The sequence below is a fragment of the Oncorhynchus gorbuscha genome, linkage group LG18 (genome assembly GCF_021184085.1).
Source record: "Oncorhynchus gorbuscha isolate QuinsamMale2020 ecotype Even-year linkage group LG18, OgorEven_v1.0, whole genome shotgun sequence".
Taxonomy (NCBI): domain Eukaryota; kingdom Metazoa; phylum Chordata; class Actinopteri; order Salmoniformes; family Salmonidae; genus Oncorhynchus; species Oncorhynchus gorbuscha.
Window position 1 is genome coordinate 13608760 of NC_060190.1, and position 15865 is coordinate 13624624.

The window sequence follows — 15865 nt, forward strand, 5'->3', positions numbered from 1 at the left end:
GCATAAATGATGTTGCTGTTGCAATATTTCTTCAACATAGAGTTTGTAAATGAGCGAGCAAAATTAATTTAAATCTGTCAGCCTGATTTGATTTTGGACATTGTGGGAACATCACGTAGGCGTCGGCCTACAATAGATAAACGTGAGTGAGATCTATTATTCAAAAAACACATCCCCACAGATTAATTTATCGATTTTGATTGACTTGCTTTAATGCTTCTTTTTATGTAGCTATCTCAAAGAGAGAAATACAGTATATAATGGCGTATTTTATGTATGTACTAACTCGTGAGTTCGTGAGGAAAATTAATGGCGTTTTTGTAGGATTTTGGATAAACGCCTAAAATAAGGTCTGTGATAAACAGGCATAAGAACGTGTTTATACATTTTGTTCGATGAGATAGTCTTCATAAACGACCATGACTTTTTGTGATTTTTGAATAACCTATGCAATAAGGTAAAACAAATCACAATGGTCATGCTATTATCTCATAGAACAAAATTTATTAGGGCTCATAATCCGCTTGTTTATTCCATGTGTAACTCTGTGTTGTTGTTTCTGCCGCACTGCTTTGCTTTATCTTGGCCAGGTCGCAGTTGTAAATGAGAACTTGTTCTCAACTAGTCTACCTAGTTAAATTAAGGTTAAATAAATACAATATTTAAATTTAAAAATCCTGTGTTAACTTCAGAATTTATTTTGGGCGTTTTTTCCAAAACCCTATTCTTTCCCCATTCATTTTTCCATAGGGATGACTAAGGACTGCAAACTGGCGAGCACACAAACATTTCAGACAAAATCTTTGGAATAGCATCATCATTTTAGACACTGACTGCATTGCCAGGGTATCCCCACGGTCTTCCTTGCACAAGGCGGCGATATTTTTTGGCCAAGTCAAATCCACCGAAGAAAAATCAAAGAAAAGGGCGTCGTTTTTAAAGCACGTTGTTTTTTCTCCAACAACGGCTGTGTTGTTGTCTTGGTACTGTAAATACAAGCAGTAACTAGCTAGCTGGTTCGGTTCAATACTTTTTTTCTTCAGTTCAATACTTGTGTTGCAAAACAGACGTGGCTAACGTTACGCATTTATACTAAGAAGCTCACACTGTACAGGTAAAACACATTTTATTAATCAATGTTAGCATTGGCAAAATGGCCTGTTGTGTTGAACTGCTGTCTTTGTTATCCTGCTAAGTTAGCTAGCTAGTTATATTACTTAGCTAGTTAACGTCAGCTGGACATTGGCTCATTTAACATGTATTAGAAGCTAACGTTAGTTGCTAGATTGCATACAAAATTAGAAGTATGTGTCCTTTTGGTTGATTTGGGCTAGCTAGATAAGGAAGAAATCATGAACGTTTGATTCATTGTAGCTAGAGTTTGGTTGGTGGTTGTCTAGCCTGATGGTAGCTAACAACTTGTTGCTGATTTTAATCAATCGCTTCCATCATTATTCTCTGCTATCCGTAATTGATCAAGTAGTTATCTATCTAGCAGCATCTAGCTATCCATCTAACTGTCCAACAACTTACTTTTGCTTATACAACATTTACGGGACAATTATTTTTCAGGAAATGGAAAACTTGGATTTCTCAGAAGATGAAATTCAACAACAATTGGAGGCACTTGGTTACAACAACATACCAAGACACAGACTACATGAATTCAAAAGAGGTGGGTTGATCAAATTAGTGAATATTTTGAAGACCAAATGCTGACTAAATCTGAAATAACTGGGATGTCTTGTCACTTTCACTCTGCAAGTTCGCTGTCAGATTGGTGGAGAAGCAACTTTGTGTGTGTGTACATATATAGATCTAGATGAACTGATCCGACATGAAAAATCTGAGAGCCACTCATCCAGTGAATTGAACTCGACAAGATCTCAAAGCACCAGCTTCAAAAGTCCTCCTGCAGTCACCAAGGTTAAAGGTGAGATCACTGTACGTGTTCTCATGTCCACTACATAATCAAATATAACTGGGCCCGGTTTCCCAAATGCTTCTTAAGGCTATGTTCATCTTAGAACCATGGGTTCCTATATGGTTTTAATGATGAACTTAGCCTTAAGATGCTTTTGGGGAAGTGGGCCCTGGTCAGCAAGTGTTGGTTGCACCGTTTGATGAGCAGTGAGATTCCTCTCGAGTCTCGATTGAATTTCCTTGTTTCCCCCCCTAACAGTACAGGATAACACTGCAGCCTTCAGAAATGGGTTTTCCCAGGATGGTCCATCACACCATGAAAGACGGGTACATATTCTTGTCCCAAATAATTCAGTCCCCCTTCATCCAGCAGATAAGCTAGCTGTATTGTATTTATTAAAAAGAATAATAATACTAGAATGGCATGTTACTTCGTTCTGTGCTCCACCCAGGTGCTAACCTCCACATACAGCAGAGATAACAGTAACTATGGTGCCAGACAGGATTATGACTCCTACACTCAGCACTCTGTTGCCCCCAAGTACCAGCGCCCCTCAACAGCCCCTAATAGGCTGGAAGTGGATCCAGACCTAACTGACCTCCAGCAGTTATCGTTCGCTGTCAGTCAGTCATCCACACCAGACCGAGACACAGGAGCGAATGGGAGACCCTTTATCAAGAGGAAAGTCCTGAGGTGCGGTAAGTTTACATCAGGCGGCTTTGTAAAGACTATAATGATCACGTTTGTGGCTTTGTAAAGACTAATGATCACGTTTGTGGCTTTGTAAAGACTAATGATCACGGGTGTGGCTTTGTAAAGACTAATGATCACGTGTGCTATTGAGGATACTTGAATCAACCTCACTCTGTTTCTTCCTAAAGGAAACATCAAGGCCAAGTTCACATCTTCGATGAATCAACACACAGTGAAGATTCCGGTAATTCAATGTTATGCATGATATTATTTATGCAAAAAGGCTTAGGAATAATATATTTAAAATAAGGCCCGTGGGGGTGTGGTATGTTGGCCATTGTAAACTGGGCAGTTGGGGTCCTGGATGCTGATTGGCTGAAACTGCATTCTGGCAATGTAAACTCAGCAAAAAAAGAAACATCTCTTTTTCAGGGCCCTTTCTTTCAAAGATAATTCGTAAGAATCCAAATAACTTCACAGATCTTCATTGTAAGGGTTTAAACACTGTTTCCCATGCTTGTTCAATGAACCATAAACAATTAATGAACATGCACCTGTGGAACGGTCGTTAAGACACTAACAGATCACAGGTCACAGTTGTGAAAACTTAGGACACTAAAGAGGCCTTTCTACTGACTCTGAAAACACCAAAAGAAGGATGCCCAGGATCCATGCTCATCTGTGTGAACATGTCTTAGGCATGTTGCAAGGAGGCATGAGGACTGCAGATGTGGCCAGGGCAATAAATTGCAATGTCCGTACTGTGAGATGCCTAAGACAACGCTACAGGGAGACAGGACGGACAGCTGATCATCCTTGCAGTGGCAGACCACGTGTAACAACACCTGCACAGGATCGGTACATCCGAACATCACACCTGCGGGACAGGAACAGGATGGCAACAAAAACTGCCCGAGTTACACCACGAACGCACAATCTCTCCATCAGTGCTCAGACTGTCTGCAATAGGCTGAGAGAGGCTGGACTGAGGGCTTGTAGGCCTGTTGTAAGGCAGGTCCTCACCAGACATCACCGGCAACAACGTTGCCTATGGGCACAATCCCACCGTCGCAGGACTAGACAAGACTGGCAAAAAGTGCTCTTCACTGACGAGTTGCGGTTTTGTCTCACCAGGGGTGATGGTTGGATTCGCGTTGATCGTTAAAGGAATGAGCGGGATCGATTTAGAGGTGGAGGGTCCGTCATGGTCTAGGGCGGTGTGTCACAGCATCATTGGACTGAGCTTGTTGTCATTGCAGGCAATCTCAACACTGTGCGTTACAGGGAAGACATCCTCCTTCCTCATGTGGTACCCTTCCTGCAGGCTCATCCTGACATGACCCTCCAGCATGACAATGCCATACTGCTTGTTCTGTGCGTAATTTCCTGCAAGACAGGAATGTCAGTGTTCTGCCATGGCCAGCGAAGAGCCCGGATCTCAATCCCATTGAGCACGTCTGGAACCTGTTGGATCGGAGGGCTTGGGCCATTCCCCCTAGAAATGTCCGGGAACTTGCAGGTGCCTTGGTGGAAGAGTGGGGTAACATCTCATGGCAAGATATGGCAAATCTGGTGCAGTCCATGAGGAGGAGATGCACTGCAGTACTTAATGCAGCTGGTGGCCACACCAGATACTGACATACTTTGATTTTGATCCCCCCCCTTTGTTCAGGGACATTTTATTTCATTTCTGTTAGTCGCATGTCTGTGGAACTTGTTCAGCTAATGTCTCAGTTGTTGAATCTTATGTTCATACAAATATTTACACTTGTTATGTTTGCTGAAAATAAACACAGTTGATAGTGGGAGGACGTTTATTTTTTTGCTGAGTTTATATCAAGCATTAAACTGGGTGGTTCAAGCCCTGAGTGCTGATTTGCTGACAGCCGTGTTCTATCAGACCGTATACCACCGTATACAATTATTTTTACTGCTCTAATTATGTTGGTAACCATTTTATAGTAGCAGTAAGGCACCTCAGGGATTTGTGAAATATGGCCAATATACCATGCTTACAGGCTAGGTCCAGACATGTTGCTTTGTGCCTAAGAACAGCGCTTAACAGTGGTGTATTGGCCATATTCCACACCTCCTCGGGCCTTATTGCTTAAATATACCACGGGTATGATACAACTACTTGTTTACTGTTATATTTATGTTGGAAACCAGTTCTTGTCGTGCCTAAGACCAACCCTTATGGGTGGTATATTGGCCACAACTCCTTATTGCTTAAATATACCAAGACTAAAGGCTGCTCTTAGGCATGACGTGGAGTGCCTGGATACAGCCGTTAGACATGGTGTATTGGCCATTAACCACAAACCCCCAAGGTATATTATTGCTATTATAAACTGGTTACCAACATAAATAGAACAGTAAACAAGTATATTGTCTGATATACACATGGCTAAAATGCTGTTTCAGCCCATCAGCACCCAGGATCCAAACTACAGGGTATATAATTGTATTTAGTTTTCAGATGCCTGTTGTTGGAGCCAGTTTCTATTTCTTTGGTTATGCAAATATTTGTTTATTAGGTCATATTGTTCCATTTAGAATAACTTCAATTAATTTCTAAATAAGGTATGTGTAATTAATTTAATGTGTGTAATTAATTTGGTGATGTGGTGTTATGATTTGAATGTGAATAGGTCAATTACACCCTCTAGCCAGAATTAAAGTATGGACGGGCCCGCACAGATATGTTAATTGGGTATTTTGAGATGAGAAGTAGGGCCTGCTAGTCATGTCAAATGTTTGGGTTACTGGAACCCACATACGTCTTACCTTGATCTTTGAATTGAAATGGAATATTGGAACCTTTGTTTACCTTGCACTTATTATTTTGGATTCAACATATAAAACATTTGTTTTATTCATCAAGCCATTGGATTCTTGACTTTCTATGGATTTGCTACTCAAATCCTTCAACTGGTTTTCCCATGGCTATTTGAAAGCCACTACATTTAAGTAAATAAGTTCCACATGTTGTGGATTAATCAAGACACCTGGAGCAAAGCAGCTCTGCTGACAAAAGAGACCGTGAGTTTAATACCTGTTTAACGTGCAAGCTAAGCCTATCTTTTGTGATGGTTGGTTTGGAAATGTTTGACACGTCTGTTTTGGAAACAAATGTCGCAAGCTATTCAACTGTGAATAGGTTTGTTAGGCGCTATTGGAAATGCACTGTTGATATTGACAAACAAAGCTTAGTGCTAGACTATCCATGGACTTTTTGGACAAGCTGCTGAGAAGGAATACATCACACAGCATTGTGGAGTTGCAGTTCCTCTGGCGACCAGCCTTCAACAGGTGGCAGTATAGAGCAACATTGAGACCACAGGGAATAATCCTCTTAGCACTACTCCTTAGCCATCTGCCTCTGCAGATCACCACACACTCCCCACAGCAGCAGCATAAGGAGACATCTTACCCTTCGCTACCATGTATAAAATGTACGACAGTCAGTGGGATGAAGAGAGTGAGGACGGGAATAGCTCCCTAAACTCTGCTTTCTGGTCCGACGGGGAGGAGGAGGAGGAGGAGAAGGTTGAGCAATACAAGCAGGACGATACAGAGCCCAACAGAACCACTGAACACACACAAGAGGAGCCACCTGTCGCAGAGCCACCTGTCACGGAGCGTCCAAAGGAAACCGAACAGGAGGAGTGTAGAGGAGAAAGGGCTAAGCAGGGTGAAAAGATTGACGAGGAGTGTTACAGCACTTGTGATGGGAGCCCGGCACTGAGCTTACTGACATCTGGTTATGGCACCTACAGGCCAGACTCTTCAGCTAAGGACGATCCGGAGGGAGAAGACTATAGAGACGACAGTACCATAGCTGAGTTTGACAGAGAAAGCCAGGGCCTTTCTGAGATGCAATATGGCGATGAGGATGACCAGTCGCTCGCCAATTTTGATGTTGGCGGTAAGGAGGATACCACTGATCTACAGATCTGTGAGGACACCGGTTTGAGGACGAAGTTGGAAGAAAGTCAAAGCCTCTCTAATATGGCATATTGTGAAGATCATCCTCCTGTTGAATTGGAGAGCAAAGACCGGACTGATGTGAACTACTGTGAAGATGACTATACATTGGCTAAGACTAAAAATGACAAGGAAGTATTAGATGTGACATATCCTGAAGACAGTTCTCTCACTGAGTCCAAAGACAATGAGAGGCCCACTGGAGAAGGATATAGGAAAGAAGAGAAAGGAGCAGAGGATGAGCAGGAGTGGGAGGATTTGCAGTCGTTGGCGGGCAATAAAGATATTACGTTAATTGATTCCAAGTCTACTAAGACTTATGAAGAGTGGGAGGATAACAGAAGACACAAAAGGGGTAAACTGTATACCCGGTCTATTCTCTCTATAGAATGAAAATACAATTTCTATAGGTAACATCTCCTTAGTCCAAGTGTGCATAATAGACTGACACCCTGTACAAGAGAACAAAGCGAAAGACCTTGCCTGAATTTTTTTTGTTGAAAGTCATGTCATCCATTGCAGTGGTTCCCAACCTTTTTCGATTACTGTACCACCAACTGAATTTTGCTCTGCGCGGAGTACCCCTGAAGTACCCCTTGTTTTTTATTTTTTATTTCACCTTTATTTAACCAGGTAGGCAAGTTGAGAAGTTCTCATAACTGCAACATGGCCAAGATAAAACAAAGCAGTGCGACAATAAACAACAGAGTTACACATGGGATAAACAAACGTACAGTCAATAACACAATAGAAAAATCTATATACAGTGTGTGCAAATGGAGTAAGGAGGTAAGGCAATAAATAGGCCATAGTAGCGAAGTAATTACAAATGAGCAAATTACTGGAGTGATAGATGTGCAAGTAGAAATACTGGTGTGCAAAAAAAAAAAAAATATGGATGAGGTAGGTAGTTGGATGGGCTATTTACAGATGGGCTGTGTACAGCTGCAGCGATCGTTAAGCTGCTCCGATAGCTGATGCTTTAAGTTAGTGAGGGAGATATAAGTTTCCGACTTCAGTGATTTTTGCAATTCGTTCCAGTTATTGGCAGCAGAGAACTGGAAGGAAAGGCGGCCAAAGTAGGTGTTGGCTTTGGGGATGACCAGTAAGATATACCTGCTGGAGTGTGTGCTACGGGTGGGAGTTATGGTGAGATAAGGCGGGGCTTTGCCTAGCAAAGACTTATAGATGACCTGGAGCCAGTGGGTTTGGCGACGAATATGTAGCAAGGGCCAGTCGACGAGAGTATACAGGTCGCAGTGGTGGGTGGTATATGGGGCTTTGGTGACAAAACGGATGGCACTGTGATAGACTGCATACAGTTTGCTGAGTAGAGTGTTGGAGGCTATTTTGTAAAATGACATCGCCTAAGTCGAGGATCGGTAGGACAGTCAGTTTTACGAGGGTATGTTTGGCAGCGTGAGTGAAGGAGGCTTTGTTGCGAAATAGGAGGCCACGGAAGGAGTGTTGTATGGCATTGAAGCTCGTTTGGAGGTTTGTTAACAGTGTCCAAAGAAGGGCCAGATGTATACAGAATGGTGTTGTCTGCGTAGAGGTGGATCAAGGAATCACCCGCAGCAAGAGCGACATCATTGAGATATATATATATATATATATATATATATATATATACATACACACACACACACACACACACACACACACACACACACACACACACACACACACACACACACACACACACACACACACACACACACACACACACACACACACACACAGAGACAGACAGAGAAAAGGGTCAGCCTGAGAATTGAACCCTGTGGCACCCCCATAGAGACTACCAGAGGTCATGACAACAGGTCCTCTGATTTGACACTGAACTCTATCTGAGAAGTAGTTGGTGATCCAGGCGAGGCAGTCATTTGAGAATCCAAGGCTGTTACGTCTGCCGATAAGAATACGGTGATTGAGAGAGTCGAAAGCCTTAGCCAGGTCGATGAAGAAGGCTGCACAGTACTGTCTTTTATCGATGGCGGTGATATCATTTAGTACCTTGAGCGTGGCTGAGGTGCACCCGTGACCAGCTCGGAAACCAGATTGCACAGCGGAGAAGGTATGGTGGGATTCGAAATGGTCAGTGATCTGTTTAATTTGGCTATCGAAGACTTTAGAAAGGCAGGGCAGGATGGATATAGGTCTGTAACCGCTTGGGTCTAGAGTGTCACCCCCTTTGAAGAGGGGGATGACCGTGGCTGCTTTCCAATCTTTAGGAATCTCAGACGGTATGAGAGGTTGAACAGACTAGTAATAGGGATTGCAAAAATGGTGGTGGATAATTTTAGTAAGAGGGTCCAGATTGTCTAGCCCAGCTGATTTGTACGGGTCCAGGTTTTGCAGCTCTTTCAGAACATCTGCTATCTGGATTTAGGTGAACGAGAAGCTGGGGAGGCTTGGGCAAGTAGCTGCAGGGAGTGCGGAGCTGTTGGCTGGGATTGGGGGAGCCAGGAGGAATGCATGGCCAGCCATAGAGATGCTTCTTGAAATTCTCGATTATTGTGGTGACAGTGTTTCCTAGCCTCAGTGAAGTGGGCAGCTGGGAGGAGGTGCTCTTATTCTCCATAGACTTTACAATGTCCCAGAACTTTTTGGAGTTAGAGCTACAGGATGCAAATTTCTGTTTGAAAAAGCTAGCCTTTGCTTTCCAAACTGAGTGTATTGGTTCCTGACTTCCCTGAAAAATTGTATATCGCGGGGAATATACGATGCTAGTACAGTACGCCACAGGATGTTTTTGTGCTGGTCGAGGGCAATCGGGTCTGGAGTGAACCAAGGGCTATATCTGTTCTTAGTTCAAATTTTTTTTGAAAGGGGCATGCTTATTTAAGATGGCGAGGAAAGCACTTTTAAAGAACAACCAGGCATCCTCTGACGGGACGAGGTCAATATTCTTCCAGGATACCCGGGCCAGGTCGATTTTTAGAAGGGCCTGCTCCTGCTTGTGCATTTTAGCAGTAGGCCTATGGTCTCATGAGTCTTATCAAGTACCCCCTGTGTATATGCCAAGTACCCCTAGGGGGTCCTAATACCCCTGGTTGGGAACCACTGATACAGTGCATAGTACTAATCTCTCTTGCAGCACTTGTATAACTAAAATGTGAGATGTACTGGACTGTCCAGCTCAGTGATCGTGCAACACCTGCCTAGCCCTTACTAGCATTGCTTATGGCCTTACACAGTGGTAACTAAGGCTAATGTGTTAATTGTGTCCCCATTATGTCTTCCTTTCAGGTGCAGTGAGTGGGCTGGGGGAGCGTCATGTGTCCATGTCCACCCATCAGGAGTTGGAGCTGGAGAGTGATGAAGCAGGCAGTCTGAGTGACAGGTCGGAGTCGGACCGTCTCCCAAGTGCCTTCAAAGCCTACATCAGAGGCATGGTGGGTACTCTTGCCTTTTGAGAGCCAACATCGGTTTTGTTTATTAATCTCAGAAAATTAAACATGGGTACATTTGTCATTTAGCAGACGCTCTTATCCAGAGCGACTTAAGTTAGTGCATTCATCTTAAAATAGCTAGGTGGGACAACCAGTCATAGTAACATTTTTTTCAAAGTAGCTATCAGCAAAGTCAGCTAGTAAGAGGGGAAGTGTTAGTTCACGAAAAGGGGGGGTGGTGCTGTGTGATTATTTAGAATACTCTTTGAAGAGGTAGAGTTTGATGTTTTCGGAAGAAATCATTTATCCTCACGTCCAGGATCTTTTTTGACAATCGTTCCCAACGTATACATGTATGTTTGTTGAAAACAAATGTAGTTTTAAATCTCTTACAGGCCAGATCTCGGAGTGAGATTGACATCAGACCCCAGCCCAAGTCGTGTAAGTACCCACACTGCTGTTACATGTCATCGTGCTCACTGCAATCTGTCCTGTTACAATGTGCCCCAGTTAAACGTAGTCACTCATGTCTGCTCTTGCAGTTATCCGCCCAGTAAAGGATCATCCTCACACCAAAAATCTGAAGAAGACAGACCCAGTGGCAAAGTAAGAGGATAATTACCAAAATGTCTTTTGAAAGATTACTGCTGTGGATCTGTGCTACATTTCATATTTTTCCCCATCTTCCAAAGGTATTTCCAGTACAAGCAGGACTGGGAAATGTTCAAGGCGCCAGGAGAGAAGCATAGAAAAGCACTGCACTGGGAAATCAGGGTATTAGATACCTTCTCCATAACAAACTCAGTTGGCTTACATACTTTATTTCAAGACCACTTTTTTGCATGTAGTGGACAAATCATGATTGTAATGATGCATGACCATGTCTGAATCACTCTTTTGTATTTTCAGGAACAGCTCGCGTACCAACCTCTACCAGTGAGTATGCTTAATTTATAAACAGAATTGTATAATCTTGTAACCATCCTGTCATTCATTATTTCAGGTCAGAAATGTCCTAAAAGGGATTTCCCCCCCAAAAAAGAATAAATTTGTCCATGCCATGTTTGACAGTCCTGCATAAAGTATGCATGTCAATGTTCCAAGATCAATTGCTTTCAGTATCCTGATGCCCAAAGTGTGTGTTAAGACACATTTCTGTGCACTGTAAGGCAAATGGACAAAGTATTTGTGTTTGATTCCCTTCTCTCCCCCCTAATTTAGGCAGATCTGAGTTTCTTATTCAATGTTGTTCTGAGGGCATAACCACATTAGGTTTTAGTCAAGTAATCCAAGTTGATAATGTATAATACGGGACTCACATTCAAACCAGGGACCTGCTGCATGGCAGCCCATGTTACGCTCTGCCACTAGCACCAGGCATGCCTTTTTACTATTAATGGCTGTAAGCCCAACCCACTGATCTTTAAAAACAAGAGTTAGAAATCAAAATCGGCATCAGGTGTTGAACCTGGGACCTGTTGTTTTATACCCGCTAGCCAACCTGCCTCCCTAACCTGGCTCCTCTTATTTGACTCAAACCTGTCACTGGGTCACAAGCCACGCCCACTAATCATTCACCAATCGCATTCCTAAATGGCTGGACAGGTGAACGCAAGGACTCCTTTCCAGTCATTACAAATGAGTGATTACTTCAAGGAAGGGTCCACTTTTAAAGAATTCGAAAAGGAATAAGTAAAACCACTGATGCTGCATTGATCCCTGGAAACCACAGACATTGCCTAACAGAAAATATATAAACAATGTTTTTCTGGGGGGGTAAATACCTAGCGATGACTGAAAACATTGACATCTTGTAATGTCCCTCCCTCCAGCCGAAGCCTCGAAGAGTATTTGTGCCCAACACCTACGTGGTGCCTACAGAGAAGAAACGCTCCGCCCTGAGATGGGAAATACGACATGACTTGGCCAATGGACTCTTACCGCCAATCAACTATCGACTCTAGGCCTTATGTACTTTACACCCAAAATAGGCTCTTTTAATCACCAGTTTGCATATCTTATCATTGACATTTATTTATTATATTAAAAGGCATGACAAACATTTGGATCATTGAATATGTTACATGTTATTCCTTCACCCAGTGCCTTCAAGGCAGGTCAGTTTGAACGGGTACAGCGGTGTGAAGCGTTCGTCGTGCCAAAGCAGCTTGTTTTCCAGAAACTTCACTGCTTCCAGGGTGAGGACCAGGACCTTGTGTTTTAGCATGTTATGAACGTTCAGGCCTGTGGAAGACAAGGTATCAGGAAAGATTTTAACTTTACATTAATTTGCCCTCACCTGTGTAGTAACAGTAAATGTGTTACATAGTACCATGTAATCTAACACAATGTTGCTCCTAGGTCAATTATACACAGTGTACAAAACATTAAGAACACCTTCCTAATATTGAGTTGCCCACCCTCTTTTGCCCTCAGAACAGCCTCAATTTGTTGGGGCATGGACTCTACAAGGTGTCAAGCGTTCCACAGGGATGCTGGCCATTGAGTCCAATGCGTCACACAGTTAGTCAAGCTGGCTGGATGTCCTTTGGGTGGTGGATCATTGATGATACACACGGGAAACTGTTGAGCATGAAAAACCCAGCAGCGTAGCAGTTCTTGACATAAACCGGTGCGCCTGGCACCTACTACCATATCCCGTTCAAAGGCACCCACATCTTGCCCATTCACCCTCTGAATGGCATACATACACAATCCATGTCTCAAGACTTAAAGTCCTAGTAATTTTCTAAATTAGTGTCAACTTACCTATGGCTGGAATGACATTCACAGTCTTCAAGCTCTCAGTGCCCTGAAGGATGTTCTCAGGAAGCTCTTCGCCCCTGTAAAATATCAAAGACTCAATCGTCAGCTAGGATGTCCACTGAAGAGTTTTTTTTTGTTCACTGCTGATACTTACACATCAACTATCAAAACAGACTCCCCCCCCAATGTCGGTATCTGATGAGGTCCATGAGGTACTGTGGGTTAGGTGTGGGGATGTTCAGAGTGTCAACCACATGGAGATAATCCTGAAAAACAACACTCAACATCAATACAGTAGGGAGGTAGATGGCATAATTAAAAAGCATTCATTTGAGAGGATTGATTACATGAGAGGAAGTTTAAGATGTGAATGTACTTGTGAAAAGTGTTTTCACAAATAAAATGGTACATACCTGTTTGGAGCTGAGGGCAATTTTTAGCCCTTGAACACATACTTTCATGGGAAACAAGTAGTCAAAACTGGTTGGTCCATGAGAAACACCACCTGCAAAACAGAAATTATGTAATTTATTCTAATTGTTTTAAATCACTCCAATGACTTTGGCTCTTAGTCAGGACTGTTCCTTCTTTTGGACTGACTGATATTTAGATGAGATTTATCTATACTGCTCAAAAAAATAAAGGGAACACTAAAATAACATCCTAGATCTGAATGAATGAAATATTCTTATTAAATACTTTTTTCTTTACATAGTTGAATGTGCTGACAACAAATCACACAAATGATCAATCAAACCTATCAAATCAAATCTATCAACCCATGGAGGTCTGGATTTGGAGTCACACTCAACATTAAAGTGGAAAACCACACTACAGGCTGATCCAACTTTGATGTAATGTCCTTACAACAAGTCAAAATTAGGCTCAGTAGTCTGTGTGGCCTACACGTGCCTGTATGACCTCCCTACAACGCCTGGGCATGCTCCTGATGAGGTGGCGGATGGTCTCCTGAGGGATTTCCTCCCAGACCTGGACTAAAGCATCCACCAACTCCTGGACAGTCTGTGGTGTGGCGTTGGTGGATGGAGCGAGACATGATGTCCCAGATGTGCTCAATTGGATTCAGGTCTGGGGAACGGGTGGGCCAGTTCATAGCATCAATGCCTTTCTCTTGCAGGAACTGCTGCCACACTCCAGCCACATGAGGTTTAGCATAGCATTGTCTTGCATTAGGAGGAACCCAGGGCCAACCGCACCAGCATATGGTCTCACAAGGGGTCTGAGGATCTCATCTCGGTACCTAATGGCAGTCAGGCTACCTCTGGCGAGCACATGGAGGGCTGTGCGGCCCCCCAAAGAAATGCCACCCCACACCATGACTGACCCACCGCCAAACCGGTCATGCTGGAGGATGTTGCAGGCAGCAGAACGTTCTCCACGGCATCTCCAGACTGTCACGTCTGTCACATGTGCTCAGTGTGAACCTGCTTTTATCTGTGAAGAGCACAGGGCGCCAGTGGCGAATTTGCCAATCTTGGTGTTCTCTGGCAAATGCCAAAACGTCCTGCACGGTGTTGGGCTGTAAGCACAACCCCCACCTGTGAACGTCGGGCCCTCATACCACCCTCATGGAGTCTGTTTCTGACCGTTTGAGCAGACATGCACATTTGTGGCCTGCTGGAGGTCATTTTGCAGGGCTCTGGCAGTAGCGGTCCTGCTGCTGGGTTGTTGCCCTCCTACGGCCTCCTCCACGTCTCCTGATGTACTGGCCTGTCTCCTGGTAGCGCCTCCATGCTCTGGACACTACGCTGACAGACACAGCAAACCTTCTTGCCACATCTCGCATTGATGTGCCATCCTGGATGAGCTGCACTACCTGAGCCACTTGTGTGGGTTGTAGACTCAGTCTCATGCTACCACTAGATTGAAAGCACCGCAAGCATTCAAAAGTGACCAAAACATCAGCCAGGAAGCATAGGAACTGAGAAGTGGTCTGTGGTCCCCACCTGCAGAACCACTCCTTTATTGGGGGGGGGTGTCTTGCTAAATGCCTATAATTTCCACCTGTTGTCTATTCCATTTGCACAACAGCATGTGACATTTATTGTCAATCAGTGTTGCTTCCTAAGTGGACAGTTTGATTTCACAGAAGTGTGATTGACTTGAGTTACATTGTGTTTAAGTGTGTCACTATTCTCACCAAACAATAACAGCGCTGAATATATAAGTCTCTGGATAAGATCCTCTGTTAAATGACTTAAATGTAAATACAATGACTAGACGCTGACAGTTTTACCTGGTAGGGACTGCAAAGACATCGGGGTGGAGGTCAACCAAACTTAACCGTTTACTGTCCCGCCTCTCCAACGTCACCACCCATGTCTACTGGGCTCGGGTGTACAGGGACGACAGCGTCACACCTCCCCAACACACGCCTCTCTGGAAAGAGACCACAAGTCATCAATAGCTTTCTTACATCTGAGCTAGTTGGAAATTAATTTTCTGAAAATGACAGACCAACGTCTGGAGTCTGGACAGGGTCTTACAGTCCACATGCATCTGTATAGAACTTGCTTCTTCAAATTCACACAATCAGTTCAATGATCCATAGTGCATGATAGAAGGCAGTGAATGAAAAAGCAGACCTTACTTGCTCTTGCATGGTCCACGAGATTGGAAGGGATGCGTAAATTTGAGGGTAGAGCGTTCTCTCCAGAGAAAGATGAAGCCAACTAAGAAGAGGACATCTGACAATGAAATTTGATATGTGCCATCAGTAATTTCAGCCACTACATCTTTATTTATCCTCAATAAAGTGACAGCTAGCTAAGTTAGCATTAGCCTAGCTTAACGCTCACCGTTTTAGAAATGCCTCGACCACACACTAACTGATATACGAAACATTTCTGTAAACCTAATTAAGCCAACCAAATACGTGCGATTTCTTCAAAACAGTCTTTAAATAGATCATATTTTGAAACAAACATGCATTTCCTAGATATTTCTGTTTCCAAATAAGAAAGGTGGTGCTGGTGTGTTGTCGCATACTGATGACGTTTATATTGCGTAAAGGCACGCGTCATAAGACTGCCACCTAGTGGTGCAAAGGTGAACATCTCTAATAGATGAAGCAGTAGTA

The 15865-nt window shown here is 43.4% G+C and overlaps 1 protein-coding gene and 1 pseudogene across 1 annotated transcript; one reads left to right on the top strand and one right to left on the bottom strand.

The window, feature by feature from the left end:
* Positions 1-207: 207 nt before the first annotated feature.
* On the top strand, positions 208-12061 carry LOC124002393 (hydrolethalus syndrome protein 1 homolog). Its single transcript, XM_046309763.1, has 12 exons — positions 208-1114; positions 1573-1675; positions 1817-1933; positions 2183-2250; positions 2376-2617; positions 2806-2861; positions 9857-10002; positions 10395-10440; positions 10542-10605; positions 10692-10773; positions 10909-10935; positions 11832-12061. The coding sequence occupies exons 2-12, from the start codon at positions 1576-1578 to the stop codon at positions 11961-11963; spliced, it is 1080 nt and encodes a 359-aa protein (XP_046165719.1). The 5' UTR covers positions 208-1114; positions 1573-1575; the 3' UTR covers positions 11964-12061.
* Positions 11970-15776, bottom strand: LOC124002395 (annotated as a pseudogene).
* Between the last annotated feature and the right edge of the window lie 89 nt (positions 15777-15865).